A 19,760-nucleotide genomic window follows, 5' to 3' on the forward strand; every position below is an offset into this window, starting at 1 on the left:
GCTAGATGTCTATGTTATGTCGATGTTATCCTTAGACTTGGAATATTTAATACGAGCAGAAGAAAATGAGTTTAAAAATAATAATAATATTTTGTCGATGTAATATTTCGAACGGTGACACGGATTTACAAATTATCAGACTCGAAACACTTTCCCCTAAATACCTTTAAAACCTATAAACTGCAGAATAATATTACTATGTTAAGATCGCATGATATTAAAATGTAAATTTAATTTTAAATCCATTAAGTGTAAAGCCGAATTTAATTTAAAGAGAAACTCTATTAGTATTAGTAAACTATAAACTAAAAGCTTATAAAATCTGTAGAAATCTGCTATTGTCCTAAAAATTTAAAATTAAACGGTGAATTCAACGAAAATAATAAACGACAAAACTTAAGATAACGTTCTCTTGTTCAATATACTGTACAAAAAACATCGATACATCGAAATATCAAAGCATTACGAACACAGTACCGTATCGTTATCGACATCGAATGATTTTAATGCTTTTTTATCTATATTGTTATGAAGAGGCAAATGTGTTATCTATGATTTCGTTTAGTTGAATAGTAGATAGTATAGTTGCCTCGGTGAGCTGTTGCTTGTCTTCGTCGCTGTTGTGGAAAGAAATATAAAATAAATTAAATACTATGTAGTGTTTTAAGACATTAAATCAAGTTATAACATTTTTGTCGGTTTCCCATTTCACGTATACGTCATGTAATTCATGACCAAGAATTGAAAAGTACAATCACCTGTTAAGTATTGGAATTCGAAATGCTAATACGTTTAATTGTAGAGTATTCAAAAACATAATTACGTAAAATAAAAAAATACCATTGTTCCCTATCTCATTAACGATACAGTGCAAAAGAATCATAATGCGTAGGTTAAATAATTCCTTTTTTTGGGGCATATTGTTCGCTTCGGTGACTTGGACAATATCGCTGTATTTGTATTGGATTCTGAATATGAGTGGTAAGTCTTTGTCCTAAATTCAATTGCAGAGCTCATTTTGTCTAGTTTCATTTTTTATTTCATTAACTTCATCTGATATCAGTAGAACTTTGTTTCGGTCATCATAGGAGTTACTTGTTGAATGGATTGATTTTCGGTATACGCCTTTGTACGCGATGGAAAGATAAATTATTGTCTTGTTTTATTATGCGTAAGATAGGATTGATAGAAGATACAGAACATAAAAAAATTAATAAAGGAAAACTGCATCTGGGATATAAGATTTTTTATTTTTTGAAATTGAATTTTAAAATGATTTATAATCATAAATATAATTAGTTTAGCCTAAATATTCTTTATATAAATAAAATTATAGAAATTTATATACTTAGTACTACATTAATAACTCTCTTCTATTAATAATGCTCTTCGAGAAACAAGAGGTAAAATTTGGGATTTAAACAACTCATTAAAATTTTCTACTACTTTCTTTCTGGAATCTAAGTCTAAGATGAGATGATTTGAGTGGTAATATTTCCGAGACGAATTATTTTCATAAACTAGCTTTTACCCACAGCTTCGCTCACAGTCAGAGGTTGATATCAATAGTTACTTTTATCTATACCTCGGGAACTTTTTTCGGGGTACAAGTTAACCTTTGTCCTGTTCTATACCCCTGACTATATGTGTACAAAATTTCATGATAATTGGCTTGGGTGTGAAGGCGCGAAACCCTACCATACAAACATACATGCAAACTCACTTGCATTTATAATATTAGTTAGGATATAATGGTTGCTAATGCTTTTGGTTTATCGGTGAAGGAAAACATTGTGAGGATATTTGCATAGCTAGAACTTGACTATTATCTTCAGTGGCTGTGTTTCTGAACCAGTGGTCTAACACAGCAAATCTCAAAATTACCAATTTTGAGGAGAGTAAAAAACAGGCACATATAGTTATTTATAATTCTCGTGCTCGTCACCTCTTTGAGTATGAAACAATACATAATAATATACATACAATGCATGCATAATGCATAATGATATACATGCAATATACATGCTTCTTTCAATTCCCTATCAATTGATATGCATAATTGTAAATGGCCAATTTTTGAGTTTTGCGGTTTTGGAACTGAAGCAATGATATGGTGGTTTGCAGCAAAAACAGAAGTTAACTAAAAAACAGATTACTAATAGTTTTTATGAACAAAGCTACTGTCTATCTTGTTCTGTAAAGCATGCAAGCTTTTAAATTTATTGGTAAGTGGTTGCTGCTGTCCATAGACATCTGTCATTGACTCCAAATAGGATTGGACTTCTAGTTTACTTTGATCACAGGTATATTGATAAAAATGATGGAATCCTAAAGGTTTGGGTATTCTTAGATAAAAAAGGTGTTGAAAGTCTACCAATTTATATTTGGCTAGAGCCTGTGACTGTGGTGGACTATAAAAAACATGCTTTCTACTTTATTTCACTAATATGTTTCACGGATTTCACATGTACATCCATAAAAATGGTTGATTTATTATAATCTCATTTCATTCTAACAACATTTACATATTTAACTACATTCCATTTCTTGCCATTAACATGACATCATTAATTTTACTAATTCAAGATGAAGTCACCATAAGTAGTACTGACCGGAAAATGCAATACCTTGTCAACGCGGAGGAGAAGAATCGTATAAAAAATAATGATAAATCCATTGCATCCTTAAAAGGCAAGAATCTTCTGGACGACAACCCAAGGAAAAATGATGATGTAGGAAAGACATGGAAAAAACAAAACTCGGAACGCAATCAAGACGTGATGTTGAGTAATAAGATACAAGAGCTGGAAATGAAACACCAGGAAAAAGTTGTTCCGGAACTTGCGGCTGCTGAGTCACTTGGTAAGTTATATTATTGATTCTTGTCAATTACTTTAGCCTTATTTATATTTTATGCATTTATATCATTATAATAGTATTTAATGATACAAGTACAATCATGATAATACACTTTTTTCTTTAAATATTTATGTTATTTATTAAATTTATTGCCAATTTTGGAAAAAAAACTGTTACATTTCAGATGTTTTATTTATATAATTCACAAAAATCAATGACTCCTCCATAGATAATTGTTTATTTTTATCTTTAATTTATCAGACATTTTCATAATCTATTATAATTTAATGTGTGTGTTTTATGTAAAATATAATTACAATAAATTTGATAGAATAATGAGAAAGAATAAGGTAATATATTTTCGCAAGTGTGTCAAATGGCAGGAAACCTCTGCAGCTGTGTGACATACTTTGTACTTAGATATCAATTCATTCCTATGCTCAGATAAAATAAGTAAAACATAAATTAAAATACTCAAAAAATGTGTCAAAAGTTCAAATAGTCAGTTGATAGGAAGTTATTTAAGTCATTCTTGAGGTTATATAGGTAATCTCTTACTATTTTGTGTATATAATAACTAAAAAGTCAGTAAGGTAAGAAACATATAACAAAAGAGGCAGATAATATTTTCTGTACATTATCATACCTCAGTAGTTATTTAACATGTGCATGCAATACCAGCAATGTGACATGGTTCACTTTCTACCTGGTGTTGCAACCAAATTGAATAACATTGTCAGAAGAAGAATCTTAAACGATTTTGTAAATCAGTATTTTGAATAATAAAAAATATAAAAATCGAAATAAGAAAATATAAATAAGAGAATCTGTGAACTAACTGATTGTAATTTAATTTATTTAAATTAATAACAATGTTAAGCTTCATAACTTATAAATAAACAGTTGAAATATACATGATAATATTATAAGCTTTTTTGTAGAACAATTATTTCTAACATACTATATAATAATTATTTTAATTGAAGTTTCGAAGAATTTTTAGAACAAATAATATTATATTATTTGTGAATAATATTGTTTCTGAGTGCTCTTGCGAATGTAGACTGTAAAATTATTTCCCAGCAGTGGACTCCGCTGTTGTTCCTCAAATTGGGAATTTATTACAAGTGGATCCTCGGGAATTGAAAAAGTTTTGGAAGCAACTGAAGAAGGAACAAAATTACGCTGCGTTAAAAAAGAAAGTCATGTCGAGGAAGATAATTCATATTGATCATGTAGACGAGATTCCTATGCCGAGCTGGGGTAAAACATATACAATATTATATACTGCTAAGATGAGTGTAGGCGTAACGTTGGATGTTTTTGAAAAGTTCTATAAATAATTTTAATCCTCTGTTGTGTATTGTAAGGCTAGTTGGGGTTATGTCAGCGCCGGGGTAAATCGGTATGAATCTTATTGACGCTAATTGGTCAATATTTTAAAATTGGCAATATTATACATGGTATACATACATGTACATCATTGTAATACATGGTGTGATTTAAATTAATTAACCAGGAATTTCCACCAGTTATGGTGTATATATTTTTTTATTTTACGTATAAGAGTAGCAGACGAGTTTGCAGTCCATCTGGGTTGTAAGTGGCTATTGCTGTGGACTTCTGTAATCTCAGATAATTACTTAATTGCGCTTAAGAATGCTGTTATTAAACCATAATACGTGTGGCGTTGAAATCGAACCATAAAGGGTTTCACCACCATTCAAAGGTTGTACTCCAGCACGGATATTACCCCAACGTATCTAGTTTATTTATCGTAATATTTGTTACAGTCTCTTGCTAATCGCTATATTGTATAGAATCATTGTATTGGATTATTAGAAGTTGTAGTTCTTTTTTTAATCTCAGTTGTGTGTGATGTTAATATTTGTAATTTGCATTCGTCACATTGTATGAATTATGGTTGTATTTGTAATTTAGCTATAGCATGCATTTATTACTTTTTATATTGTTATTGTGTCGTCATCATTCATCCTCAAAATAGTGTCAATAGGGATAGCCTTCCATGCTGAAGGTCAGTTAGAATCCAAGGCATGTGTGCTTAATATACACAAATTAAACAAAATATGTGCCTAGATTCTCCTGAGGTGGTTGTCATGAGTCAAGGTTCAAGTAAACTCTTCTCAATTTTAAAGGAGCCACGTGCTCAACAGTGGGTCTAGAAAGGGTTCACGATGATGAATCGTAATAAATTTAACTTTTTTCATGTAACGTAATCTAAGGGTGCGAATAATTCATGCGACGATCGATGTCGATGACTCTCGCTGCCAGTGGCGTAACTATACCGTATGAGACCCGTGGTAAATTTATTGTACCTATGGGGCCCTAATAAATTTTCGCTCACCAATACGTACTTTAGTGATTGTTCGGTTCTGGCGACCTTTTTTATGTATTTATACACATTTTTTGATCACTTGAGTTCGCAGCCTCTAAGGCCGGGTGCCCCGTCAGGCCGGGGGCCTGTGTCATTTTGTCAGTCCTGTCACCCTATAGTTACGCCACTGACTTGTCGTTAGCGAGCAATGACCGACTAAGGTCGCAAATAGTCGACGACACAAACTGACGCTCGTGTTTTGGCTTATGGCGCGTGGGTGTTACCTTCCTAAGAGTTTCAATACATCATAAATAGAGGTGTGACTAATATATTAGTAGCAGGTACAGGTATCATAATATAAGTCATGTACATACATATTAGGATAGGCGAATATAGCATAATAGGTTACCAGAAATTAGTCAAATAATAGTGTCGCGTAATAGCGAGGCGAGCAGGCAAGTCGCTTCGTTATGGCAATATAGGCGAATGTAGCGTAATAGGTTACCAGAAATTAGTCAAATAATAGTGACGCGTAATAGCGAGGCGAGCAGGCGAGTCGCTTCGTTATGACAATATTCAAAGCCTGTTGAAGCATGAAGGAAAATTTAATCACCTTCACCTGTTTACTTCTATAATAGACAATCTACGTGATTAATATCGTGCATATTCTCGAGAATCTTGTATTTAATCAAGAGAATCAGGTATCAATATAACATTGTGTAGCTAATAGTGATCGGTTCACTAATATGTGACTAATATCCCATAATAGTTATGGTATCCTAATATACGATAGCTAATATATTCAATAATAGGATTACCTAAAAATTACCCTAATATAACATCTCTAATCATAAATGTCCTAGGTGTGCTTTTGTATGTTATGTTGATGTTGTGATTGTTGTCGTCGGCTTTTACCTAAGTGTGTAAGACGACTCACGCATATTAATAGGCAATCAATAATGGTTCACGAAATTGCTTGCAGATATTAGTAACTTAATTTAAATTGTTTGATCAATAAGTAATCTAATAAATATTTTATGCATGGCTGTAAGCATTTTTGGTCGCCTGGGCTAGGATTTTTCTTTGATGTTGTGTTGGCACGGTGTGTTCAAGATTATTGTTCTGACGGTCAGGCACCAGTGAAATCTTATTTTTGTCTCAGCTGCATTATAATTATTTGTTGTATTTATGTGTTCGCGAAGTTTAAAATTAAATGTTAATAAAATAAGATTAAAAGATAAAATAAGAACGATAACGTTGAAAACCTGCTTTGTATCGTTGTTTTTTAAATGTTGTAGTTCTTTATATATTTATCTAAATTAGACATTAATACTTTGCTAATCCAGAAATTAGGTACCTATCGTTGATGCGTTATTTTAAACATAAATTGACACAAATCATTCAACATAGAATAAAATATAGAGATAACATAGAATAATTTAGAGAACAATAATATATATTATGTTATACCTCTTTATATAATGTTTTAATCATACCAGATAAATTATATTGCAGAGGAAAATCTGTCACTTATAAAATACTAGCTGACCCCGCAAACGTGGTGTTGCCATATAAATTAAAAATAAATAAGGGTTAACAACCCTTATCACTTAGGGGTATGAAAAATAGATAGTAGCCGATTCTCAGACCTACTGAATATCCATATAAAATTTGGTGAAAATCGGTAAAGCCGTTTCGGAGGAGTACGGTAACTAACATTGTGACACGAGAATTTTATATGTAAATGAAATGAAATGAAATGAAATATATTTATTTTGTATAGGCCAACGGCGGCACTTACAAATTGTCAGTTACAATATTTTCTTAAACTACTACCGGATCGGAACGCGACCTTAATAAGATTTTATAATAATATAATTGTAAACCAATAATTTGTTTTAGTTTGTGCCTGTCAACATATTGTAAAAAAGGTTTTTCCAGATTGTCTGAGCACATTTATATTTGGAATATTTTCCTTAATGAATACATGGCTTATAGATATAACAATAATAAAAGTACAAGAGAGGATGTTCTTTAATAGGTTATTTATAGACAGAAAATGTTTATTTTTATATTCCTAGCCGGAGCTAGGTGGCGTAATCCATGTATCGATGGAGCCCACGCGGTTCGCTGAATACGAGAAAGACTCTTATCGAAGCTTTGATTGAGATTGCGTTGTAGATTTTGAACTGAAAATAGAAATGTTTGGTATACTAGTTATAGCCTCGTCCTCGTCACGCTGGTTCCTGTCTGCGTCCCCTGCCAACCTATCTTCGCGTCTCGCATGCGTGGCTTACATGCTAGAGGAAGTATCTACGAAACGATACGATGCATGTAGCATGCAGAGCAACCCACGTGATAATAAGAAACCCTTTATCACTTAGAATCAAAGTCAAATCAACCCTCTTAAATTTACTGAAAATCTAAATCGTTTCATATGCTAAGAGTGCATTGATGCTACCACCATAACTATTGTAATAATAAGGTCATTGTTTTGAATATGCAGGTATACAATGAGACCCCTTTTGTTACTAGTAACACTTGCGCTATTAATCTCCGCTTGCATGAATTCGTGTTGAAATATTTCATTTGAACAGTTGGTGCATATGTCTTATTAAGTTTGTTTACTTTATATACAATTGGCCCTGTTTTATTGCAGACTATCAATTCGGTCGCGTACATAATTTAGAAGATATGCGTATTCGTGAAAGCGGCTACAACTCGCACGCTTTTAACACGCTTATCTCGCAACGTATCGGGTTCTTCAGGGCGATTCCTGATACCAGACATAGACTGTGAGTATTGGAAATTAACACGAAAGTTACCTTTGTTTAGGTGTTAGCCAAAGGTTACAAGTGAAGGGGGAGTTTCATAAAATATGCAGAAGAGACAAAACGGAATTGCATCGTCATAGATGATTAAATTCTAAAAAAAAAGTAAAAAGTTAGATTCTCAAATGTGTGACGTGACTTTAGCTTGTCATTCAGCTTTAGACGTTAGCGTCCATAATTGCGTTTTGAATAATGTCATAAAATTTTGTACTTCATTTATCTCAGGATCCTTAAAGTTACCCAAAGTTTTAATAGCTTATCAAAATCTTGCTGTTCTCTCTTTGTATGACTCCTTCCCTGGCTTGATTTTGTAGCGCCATTGTTTAATAGTAGATATCTACTATCATTTAAAAAAGTGACATCTCTTTGCTATATAGGTACAAAATAATCACCTTAACATTTACATTGTTACTGTTTTGTATTGTATTGTTTATTTTAATTCAAAGAAGTATTAAATGCAACATATTTATTTACAGGTGTGGAGTCCAGAAGTTTGAGAACAACCTGCCGACGGCCTCTGTGATAATGTGCTTCTACAACGAGCACTTTGAGACCCTCATGCGTTCCGTACATTCAATCATAGAACGATCGGATGAGACGCTCATCAAAGAAATCATTCTCGTTGACGACTTCAGCGACTTAGACAACATACACGAGAGAGTTATGGCGGAAGTGAACGACTTGAATATCAATAGGAAAAAAGACGACGATATATTAGACACTAACAATATAGATGGTGAAAATCTGGTCGATTATATTGTTGATGACGTCAACAACGAAGCGGAGGGCAAGAACGTGGGCAAAGAAGGTGTAAAGCTGCCCGCCAACGGAATGAACATAAGACTGCTGAGAACGGAACGTAGGGAGGGGCTGATACGTGCGCGGCTGTTCGGAGCTGAACATGCTTTTGGTGATGTAAGTAATTTTAGAACTATTAATAGATAATTTGCAAAACCTATTTGAACTTTAAATAAACAACGAACTTACGAATCCTCCATAACGTTTTTTCACCGAAAAGCGCGCCGAAATTATCTGTATATATGACAGCCAGTGATGGCCATCAACAGTAGTGATGTGTCTAACATTATGAACATTATTCTATAAATTAAGCAAATGTGCGTGCAGTTCATAGAATGTCACAGTTTGGTCGTTTTTTTTATCCATAGGTAATTAAGGGGCAGAATTCTTAAATTGGTATCGCACTGGAGTCATAATATTACATTTTTATATAACATTAGCTGACCCGGCAAACTTTGTACCGCCTCAAATATATTTCATATAAAATATAGCCTATGTTACTCGTGGATAATGTAGCTTTCGAATGATGAAATAATTTTTAAAATTGTACCAGTAGTTTTTGAGCCTATTCATTACAACCAAACAAACAAAGTTTTCCTCTTTATAATATTAGTGTAGATAGAAGTAGCAAACGGTCATGCACTCCGCCTGTTAGTAAGTGGGCATATGTTATCAAACCCAGATAAGTTTCGACTCCCATCTGAGGTCGACCACAGATGTGTTGCAACCCATGAGAACTAAGTTGGAACGTTTCTGACTAGTGTGCCATTACCACACCCTTCAAACGGAACACAGCAGCGCTTACACTGGTATAGTCCACGTCAAAGTGCTAGTCCGCTCTGAAGTTGTTGCGAGCAGGTGTACCTACTCATAAAATTTGCATGGCAACGCGATTAATTTCTATATTCAGAGCGGACTAACAGTTCTACGCGGACTATATTATTACGCTAAAATAAGTGTACTGTTCTTCCACTATCAAAAGGCTACTGTAACCCAAATATTTTATTAACTATTCTAGGTGCTGATCTTCCTGGACTCTCACGTCGAAGTAAACGTGAACTGGCTCGAGCCACTGCTGAGTCGTCTCGCCAAAGGTGTGGATGGTGAGAAGGTGAAGTATTCCCAGCGCGTGGTCGCTCCCATCATCGATGTGATCAATGCTGACACCTTCGAGTACACCGCAAGCCCGCTGGTCCGAGGTGGCTTCAACTGGGGTCTACACTTCAAATGGGATAACCTTCCTAAAGGAAGCCTGAGGTGTAAGTTATAGATTTAACAGTACAATCAAAAACAAAAAAGAACAAACACGAACAACGACACAAAAACATACAAGACAATTGAAAGTTACATGTTTATGTTTAATAGTAAATGGGTAGCGTAAAGTACATAATAGTAATAATACTTGGCGTGGTACCTTTGCAAGGGGCTGCCAAATATACTTTTTTCGTGGTGATCTATTTTGAGAGGGCTGCTGGAAACCACGTTACGAATTTTTGTTTTGTACTACCTACTTTATATTATGTACGGCGAGCGATTTCTTTAAAATCATTAAATTACCGACTAAAAGCGACTTAAAAGGGTTGCCTGTATTTGTAGACTATCTCTGGCTGACTAAACAGCTGCTACAAAGATATTGTAGCGAAATGTGAGTGTGTTTGAATGTAGATTATTACTTTTTCCAGCGGAAATCGACTTTATCAGACCTATCATGTCACCCACGATGGCCGGCGGCTTGTTCGCTGTTTACAGAGAGTATTTCAACTACATCGGCAAGTACGATCCCGGTATGAACATCTGGGGTGGTGAGAATCTGGAGATTTCATTCAGGGTATGTGATGTACAATTTTTATTTCATTTCATTTGCTATGCTCTCAACTTTTTATAAGCGAATAATTAAAATATCATAGTATACTAATTCTCATTTCTACTTAAATTTATCAAGAAAATTTTATTTTATTTCTACTACGCTAAATGTAAATTTCACGCGAGAGTAAAATGATATGTTTGTTCTTGTACCGTTAAATTCACCATGATTCTAATTTAGTCTCGGCTTTGTTGGGTTTCTTATTTAAAAATAATTATAATCATAAAAAGTAAAAACCTCTGAAATTCGCAAGGCAAGTCTTCAATAATCTGTGTATCTGTTTCCAGGTTTGGATGTGCGGCGGTACTTTGGAGCTGGTGCCTTGTAGTCGCGTGGGTCACGTGTTCCGTAAGCGACGCCCGTATGCCGTCACGGAGCGCGAGGACTACATGCTGCAGAACTCCATGCGGATGGCTCGTGTCTGGATGGACGAGTATGTGGTGCGTATACTAACTTCTTGTACGTTAATAATAATAATATTAATTTATACACTATGTATTTATTTTCCCTTATGATTTAATTATACTTAATCACATAAACTTCCAAGTGTCGTTTGGACCCCAGCCCGCGGCATTAGATATTACCCCAGAAATGGGGGAAAGGTTCTATCTACAAATATGAGTGATACTCAAAGAATACCGCAAACAATACTAAACACATAAAAAACAGAAACACGTACGAGTATGTAAAACAAAGATAAAGAAATAATATTAATTTATCGCGTGACCTTAATTCCTAAATTAATGCTTGAATGTTTAGTTACGTTTCACAGTTGTATTACAAGTTGAACTACATATAAAAATGGTTGTAATAATAGGCATACTTTTCGTATTAAACTTCCTCAGGTGGAGGATCTTATACATACCCTTCTCTATGAAATGCTAGAATAACTTCACGTTAGAAATAGGTGTAGCGGTGATACCTATCTGATTGACGAATATTGGTTCTATCATCTTTCTATTCTAACTTGAGAAACTCTTTTTAAAGGTAGAACCCTCTGTGGTTCAACCGCCACACCTATATCTGCCTTTTAACAGTAATCTTAAGCGCTGTTGTGTTCTGGTTTGAAGGGTGTGGGAGGACATACTTTTCCGAGGCGTTCCAGCTTAGTCCTCAAGGCTAGCAGCGCATCTATCGCCGATCTCAGCTGGGAATCCAGTTTTGTCTGGAGTTGATTGCAGATGGCCATTTAGATACCATCAGGACTGCATGCTCGCCTGCTACTTCTATATTATATGTATAATATTAACATTGAACGTGCTCATGAATCGTCATCCGAGTTGTGATGTGCTTGGTGACTGGAAGCTGATAATCTCTGTATGTTTGGAGTTCTGTGAGATGTCTGTATGTTAGATCTGTCCATAGTCTGATTCATAATTAAGTGTCCAAAATGTAAACAAATAAATGTTATTGTCAAAATACGATGACAGGTATTGTAAATCTTAACAAAATAACAAGAAACAAAAACTTCAACAAACTCAACAAAAAACAAAATCTTGAACAACTTGAACACAATTTAACAAACGCCCTATGAAAACGAGAAAACATCGACTTCGATCACGATCACGAAAATGCATAAAATCGGCTACGAAACTTAAAAACGCGGCACAAAAAATGTTTTGTATCTCGATTATGTTACCATTATCACATTTTAATGTTCTACCATAAACCTTGATTTTTATTATTATTACTGTATGGACCGAAATTGAGGTAATATAAATATAAAAAAATGGGAATTGATCTTCATTTATTTAGATTATTATTTTATTATTTTTGTATTACTTTAATATCGTCAAAAATAAGAAAGTACCATTTGAAGGGTATTTTCTTGATAGGTCAACACCTTTGTTTACATTTTCGACACCTAATTATGAATCGGACTATAGTTGGTGTTAGTGGCCTCGGCCGTTGTAATTAGATTAATAAAATAAATAAATATCCTTGTTACCAGACGAAAGTGATAGATAAGGAGCCGGCTGCCGCCCACGTGGACATCGGCGACATATCCGAGCGGCTGGAGCTGCGTCAGCGCCTCAACTGCAAACCGTTCCGGTGGTATCTGAAGCACGTGTACCCTGAACTGGAGTACGGCGAGGACACTGTGGCCAAGAAGAGGATACAGGCGCTCAACGATCCTGATAAGAATAAGTTTCAACCGTGGCATTCTAGGTGGGTTAAGCTAACGTCTTACGTCTTTTTTTAGGGTTGTGTAGTAAGGGGTAGTTACGTAACGTCTAAGTTGTTCAGGCTTCTGTACTCAAGGTGTAAAATTGGCAGTCTATTACTAAGACATCGTTTTTTGTCTGTCACAGGGATCTATCTCTTAAACCGTAATAGATAGATACCTGAATTGTTACAGTATGTGTAAAACTGTTTGTAGATATTAAATAAGCTTGAAAATAAATGGGGATCGCCATACAAAAAACCAGTAGCGACAAGAAAGACCCGTTATTTACTCTATAAATTAAGCAATCTTAATGCTATTATGATTAAAAATATATAAATGTTTATATAAACGTATGTATATGGTTACGACTTATACATAACAACAACAACTTATAGGTGGTAGAATACTTTGTGGTTCGACTCCGGTGGCACCATCGTCACATCTATTTCTGCCTAATAATAACAGCGTAAAGCGCTGCTGTGTTCTGATTTGAAGAGTGTGGTAAGGGAGACATGCTTTTCCGAGTCTTTCAAGCTGCCCTCAGGCGCAGCGGCGCATCTGTAACCTACCTCAGGTAGGAATATCTAACCCGATCAGGGGTTGATTGCAGATGTCCATGGACGGCAGTAGCCCCCTACCATGAGGACTAGATGATCGTTTGCTATTCCTATATCATAAAAAAATATTCACACCTGGTATAGTCCGTGCAAAACTGCTAGTCTGCTCTGAATATAGAAATAAATCGCCATAGTAAATTGTATGACTACACCTGCTCGCGACAACTTCAGAGCGTACTTGCAGTTTGGCGAGGACTATATATAATTAATATCCCGATGTCATTGTATAATTCCAGGAAGCGCAACTACACCGACTCGTTCCAGATACGCTTATACCGGACTCCGCTGTGCATCCAGAGCGCGAAGGACATCAAGTCGAAGGGCAGCAAACTGATCCTCGCCAACTGCATCAGGACTTTGAATCAGGTAACTGTGTTGTATGAAACACCTCAGGGGGTTCCAGAAATACAATATATTCTTCCATAATCATCAACATAAACCATAATACACCATTATCAACTAATTGATTACGCTTACCATTTGCAAAAATCAGTTAAAATTTCATAACACAAAGCAAGACTGATTATTCCAAAAATTTATAAATAGGAAACGTATTTAATAAGTGACATAACTTATTACGAACCAGCAATTATGTGATGTTATTGTAACAAAGATAATCGAAGGATTATCTCGACCAAAGTTATAGGTTGCAATACAAGCGTGATAAGTTAGTGGATAAAGATGTACTATTGTAAATGTTGATAATTATGATGGAATCCCTTATGAACATTTACCGAGTCGTAACGTTGATTCAGAAGCAATTTATATATACGGACATTTTATGCGTCGTGTCGTTATTGGTCGGCCATTAGTTTCTTGAATCCCCCCCCCCCCCCCGCAGAAATAATTATTTTGGGCTACTCTCGGTTGTAAAAATATTGTTACTTCTTATTCTAGATGTGGTTTGAGACAGACCGCCATGAGCTGGTATTGGGACGCACTCTCTGCCTGGACTCGTCGACGAACATCTCGCCAATGCTGAGCAAGTGCCACGAGCTCGGTGGCACTCAGGAGTGGAAGCATAAGGGTGCTGTGAGTACTATGTACTATTTTTTTTAAATAAATATGATGCCACTATTTCAGCCGCATTTATAGTGCGCGCCAAACTTCTAGTCCGCTCTGAAGTTGTTGCGTGCAGGTGTCAGTCAGATAATATCTACAGTAGCAACAGTAGCAACAGTAAGCTAATATCTACAATTTGCTGTTGCGATGCGACTCGTTTCTATATTCAGAGCGGACTAGAAGTTTGGCGCGGACTCCACCATTATGATGCACAGAAAGCCGAAAGCTTTGTCGAATAGTTTTCTTTTATCCAAATAAACAGGGACCTTACGGTGGACATGTTTTTTTTTCTATGTTGAAATAGCAGACAAACATGCAAGCCCATCTTATGTTAAGTGGTATTTGTAACCTACGACGTAGAGTAGCGGTTCTAACTGAAGTCGATGACAGATTCCTCATAATGCATCCAAATCTTTCCAACAAAACGCAAGAACCGCTTCAAGCTAAGTAAATAGGTGTTGCGGTGTATCTTTTTTATTATTACATAAGGATAGCAGACGAGCATGTAGTCCACCTGATGGTATGCTACTGCCGCCTATGGGTATTCGTAATCAATACCAGATGAGATTAGATTCCTTTCTGAGGTTGGCCAGAGATGCGCCGCTACTCCTGAGGACAAAGCTGGATTGCCTCGGAAAAGTATATCTCCTTTACCACACCATACAAACTAGAACAGAGCAGCTTAACACTGCTGTTATTAGGCAGGAATAGGTGTTTCGGTGGTGCCGCCGGAGATTAACTACAGAGCGTTCTTCCACCTTCCAAGTAATACAAATTAAAAAAAAAAAAAAACATGTGAGCCGTTACGGGACGCCTGGCAGATGTGAAACATCGACATTATTTTGTAAAAGTAATATGCAGAAAAGAACATATTGTGATTGGAACTAAATATGTCATAATGATAAAATAAAATATTACGATTTTTGCGCACGGCATGCGTCGCCACGCCAGAAATCGGTTTTACGTGCGGCTATAGATGTTTCACATCAACTAAATATGTCATAATGATAAAATAAAATATTACGATTTTTGCGCACGGCATGCGTCGCCACGCCAGAAATCGGTTTTACGTGCGGCTATAGATGTTTCACATCAAAAAACGCTTTCTACACTCACAGCCCCACACTAGGATTCCCTGTGTCGTGGGTGCCATGGACACACACATAGACAAATACACAAACACCCAGACCCAGAAACAGAAATATAAATTCATCATTTAGATTTCTGTCTGGCCGGGGATCGAACCCGGGACCCTTTGCGCGTCAGACCGGTATGGTGGCCGCTCCGCCACACGGGTCGTCAAATTTGTTAGTAATAATAAGTAACAATCATAAATTCCATTTCAGCCCGGCAGTCCCATCTACAACACGGCGGCCGGTATGTGCCTGGGTGTCGATAGCCCGTACCGCGGCGAAACACTCCTGTTAGTCATATGCGACAGCCAGCGAACGAACCAATGGGAGTTCGTTCGCTCTTAAGATGGTTACCCGTTAGCGCATGTTCTCAATAAACGCATTATCTGTAGCGAATGAGTAATAACTTAAGGCAGTTTTGCATTGAGCGTTTAGTTAAAAGGCTGGTTTGTTTAATACCAATTCACTCTAAGACTGCTCGCAATTATTTAATACGACATAAGATATTGTACGGCTGAATACGCAAAATGAGCTATTCTTTAAAACCTGCTACATTACCGATTGTGGACAACCCCTGGTTTAACACCAGGGGCAGTACGGCCAACAATACCTACGGCAGTACGGCAGGACAACTGGTTCAACACCAAGGTTCGTCTTCACAAGTCAACACAGGTGACTGTTTTCCATCAGGTTTATCGTCAGCCCGTCAGCATTATCCCTTTAAAAAAAACATGCGTAGGCATTATCTAATAGCAACATATTTTTGAAAAGTTATTCATGAAGTATGTCACGCGAATTGTATAGTTTCTAATCCCGTCCCAATTGTAGGTTGTGATCCCCTGTGTCTTGGACATGTCAAGATATTTTAAAAAAAATTTAGTAATTCATTTAGCAACATGGCATCGAGTTATACAACAATTTGTGACTTCTTCTTTTATCTAAAGTCGTGACGTTATTTTGGGAATGCCTACGCACGTATTTTAGTCCATTGAAGTGTAACTATATTTAGTGCTTACCGTGTAAAAGTTCGAGGACAGAATTTAACTTTTTGGATAGGGAGTGGACACAATTTTAATTTAATTAAACTAACTCTAACTTTGTATGAAACTAGTCCCTCGGCCGCCATCTTGAAAAAGGGATGCAAATCGGTTAAACGCTCCATCAGGTAAACTATTCATCGCACATAATTTTTTTAAGAACAATTTGGGTTTCAAATTGAATTATTTACAAATTTGGTTATATTTTTGTTGTAAAACCATAATGACAAAGTTAATTACGAAATTGGGGCAATGTTTAGAAATAAATCTTTATAAGTTATATTCTAGAAACATAGTGACTACAGAGCATTTTGATTTTGGTAGAGGTTTTTCAAGGAATATTTGTGTCTTCATTTTTTTAATAATCCACAACATCCAAAAAATAAATTGCGCTCTCTGACTATTTTAACGTAAATGTAACTTTTCAATGGACTTTTTGGTATCTAGACCGCTCAGAAAAATGTTGAGACACTTTTAATGCGTTTTTTGGGAACGTGAACTATCTGATCATGAATTGACTTGACTTGAATTATATTAACGCAATTAATTGACAATACAAACTTGAAAGTATTAATGATATTATTAGTATTTAGGTGTTTTTCCGATATATATGTTAAGTAATGAGTATAATCTCAACAGTCAATGTTTATAGAAATAGGAAACGATGTAACTTATCGTTTATTTATAAGCATATTTAGTGAATATTTCAATCAGATGATTTTGTCAGTAAAAAGATGAAGAGTGGTTATGTCTATAGAAGAAGAATACCTTAGAAGACCCAACACAGTCGCCACAAATGTTAATACTATGCGCATTATAACCATTATGTACTATGAAATTAACATCACATAATATCTAGTCGACATATCAATTTTTATTGATAGATAATTCAATTGCATAATATTTTACGTGAACTTTATAAGTGAACTTTGATGTGATGTTGAATCTAAAAAAATGCCAGATCAAATGTTGCACTCTCTCATTTTTTTAGAATTTTGGGACACCAACGAATCTGTGGCCCTCGAATGGCCAACGAATTTGAATTGTACGTAGATGGTTATGTGCCGCTATTTAACATAAGTTAAAAAACAATTTCCGTAAGACGTACTTTATGGATTTTGATTACTAACGTTACGGTTTTGAAACCGATGGGCTAATTCGCAGAGCAAATGAGTAATATTTCTTCGTCTTTTTACTTACAATGTCATTTTTACCCTGCAATAAATATCAACGATTTTAGTGTCTATTTGGATAATACAATGTATGGTTGTCATATCATACACAGAAGTCATCTTGTCTTTATAATGAAACAAATGAATATACTCAAGTTTCATCAATATAGCGTGATAACTCTTCTACGTATAAAATATTAATTATAAGACGTCATGGCTTTTGATCTAGCGGCTAAGCTTATAGCCAAATACGAGACTTGTAACGATTACGAATAAAATGCATAGGCGTGGCTTTGCATTGCACCTTTGACTGATGTACTATCAAATGGTTAGTGTGTATGTAAAGGAAAAGTTGGGATCACATAAAAATTTTATGGCTAACTCTAATGAACTGTGACGTATTCGAGTGATACTTGAATCTACTATTCCCAGAAATGGATTGAAGGTGTATGTAATTCTAAATGTGAAAAATGAATCTCTTTACGATCTTGAAGCTATAAAACCAGCAAATTATTTTTTTTTTGCGTTTTGACCCTATAAAAGTGACAAGGGCTGCGGTGCCGCAACGCAGAAACTTGCGTCGTAAGAGCACGCAAGGACCGTAACGTTCACAGATCAGGGTCGCTTGCGATGCGGCACCGCGCCGCAGCTCTTTTTTCATATTTCGGTCATTATTTCCATTTTAACAGTTATGTTTTCCAATTTCCCTAATCCTAAGCATATTAACTTTTAAAACGATATACCCTTGGTCTTACAAAACGAATTATAAAAGAACATTAAGAATGTAAGAATGCAAATGTACCGTCCCTACTCAGTTATATACATAATTTGTTCCTAGTCATTTTATACCCTTCCTTATCGCTGTTATCATAGAATAAGCGTATATCATTATAAGCATTTTATACGACAATTGATATTCTAAACTATATATTCTAAAGTAGAATGGTACCAAAAGGAAATAAATGTGTTGCACTCTTGTAAATGACACACACTACTACCTTATAAGTATGAATAATATAAGATATTCATAATAACAACATACACATAATATATTCACCAATTCATAATAATAGACAGGTATGTATAAAATTATATACATAAAAGATTGAACGTGCGAGCTGAAAACCAGTTTGGACTTATCTTGACATACTGAAATTTGTGGTTTTCATGGTAATTTCTATTTTGTAAAGATATTGAAAAAGCTTCGTATCTATATATATGTGTATTATTGTGTATCTTAAAATACTGCTTAGACTTTCCTATATTATTAGGTTTTAAATAAAAATATTCTACTTTATATAACTTTACATTATTATGGTTGTCCTCACTAACGTCTACTATAATTTATACTTGAAATGGGATATACTACTGAAAATTATTTTTTAATATGAGTGTCTAAAAAATATATTTTTTTGTACTAGGTCACGTATATATCTACTAACAATGAACGTGTCGTGTTAGACAAAATCATATTTTTCTTCATTATTTTAATAGGCACGGCCCGTATTTTCGCGATTGTATTATGGAAGATATAAATACGTACAAACACACACACACGCACACACGCATACACACACGCGCGCGCGCGCGCGCGCGCACACACACACACACACACACACACACACACACACACACACACACACACACACACACACACGTACACACGTAAACGTACCTACACATTGTATAGATCGACGGACCGTCTCATACATACAATGTCTGTAGATATAAATGCACCTTACAGCTTATGTAAAATTAAATGCCCACGTACCTTGTATAATGATCTTGTATTTTTATTTTTTTGTTACATGTTACATACGATATGTTTATAAGGTACATTGAATATTAGTGGCATTGGTTTGTCTAAACCCGTTTAAAAATAGTT

At 35.2% G+C, this 19,760-nt stretch overlaps 1 protein-coding gene across 3 annotated transcripts; it reads left to right on the forward strand.

Annotated features, from left to right (window-relative positions):
• Positions 1–590: 590 nt before the first annotated feature.
• LOC140743592 (polypeptide N-acetylgalactosaminyltransferase 35A) lies at positions 591–19,449 on the forward strand. 3 transcript variants are annotated; one of them, XM_073075000.1, is made up of 12 exons: positions 591–981; positions 2,587–2,862; positions 3,943–4,122; positions 7,854–7,989; positions 8,502–8,940; positions 9,842–10,082; positions 10,506–10,651; positions 10,975–11,127; positions 12,639–12,856; positions 13,708–13,837; positions 14,369–14,503; positions 15,880–19,449. In XM_073075000.1, exons 1-12 carry the CDS (start codon positions 885–887, stop codon positions 16,009–16,011), a joined length of 2,283 nt encoding a protein of 760 aa, XP_072931101.1. In that variant the 5' UTR covers positions 591–884; the 3' UTR covers positions 16,012–19,449. The 3 variants fall into 3 exon arrangements, with proteins under 3 accessions (XP_072931101.1, XP_072931102.1, XP_072931103.1); XM_073075001.1 differs by having other exon boundaries at positions 2,692–2,862; XM_073075002.1 differs by lacking the exon at positions 3,943–4,122.
• The last annotated feature ends 311 nt before the right edge of the window (positions 19,450–19,760 follow it).

The sequence above is a fragment of the Epargyreus clarus genome, unplaced genomic scaffold (assembly GCF_041222505.1).
Source record: "Epargyreus clarus isolate Ecla_fem2 unplaced genomic scaffold, WU_Ecla_fem_2.2 ptg000007l, whole genome shotgun sequence".
NCBI classification, from domain to species: Eukaryota; Metazoa; Arthropoda; class Insecta; order Lepidoptera; family Hesperiidae; genus Epargyreus; species Epargyreus clarus.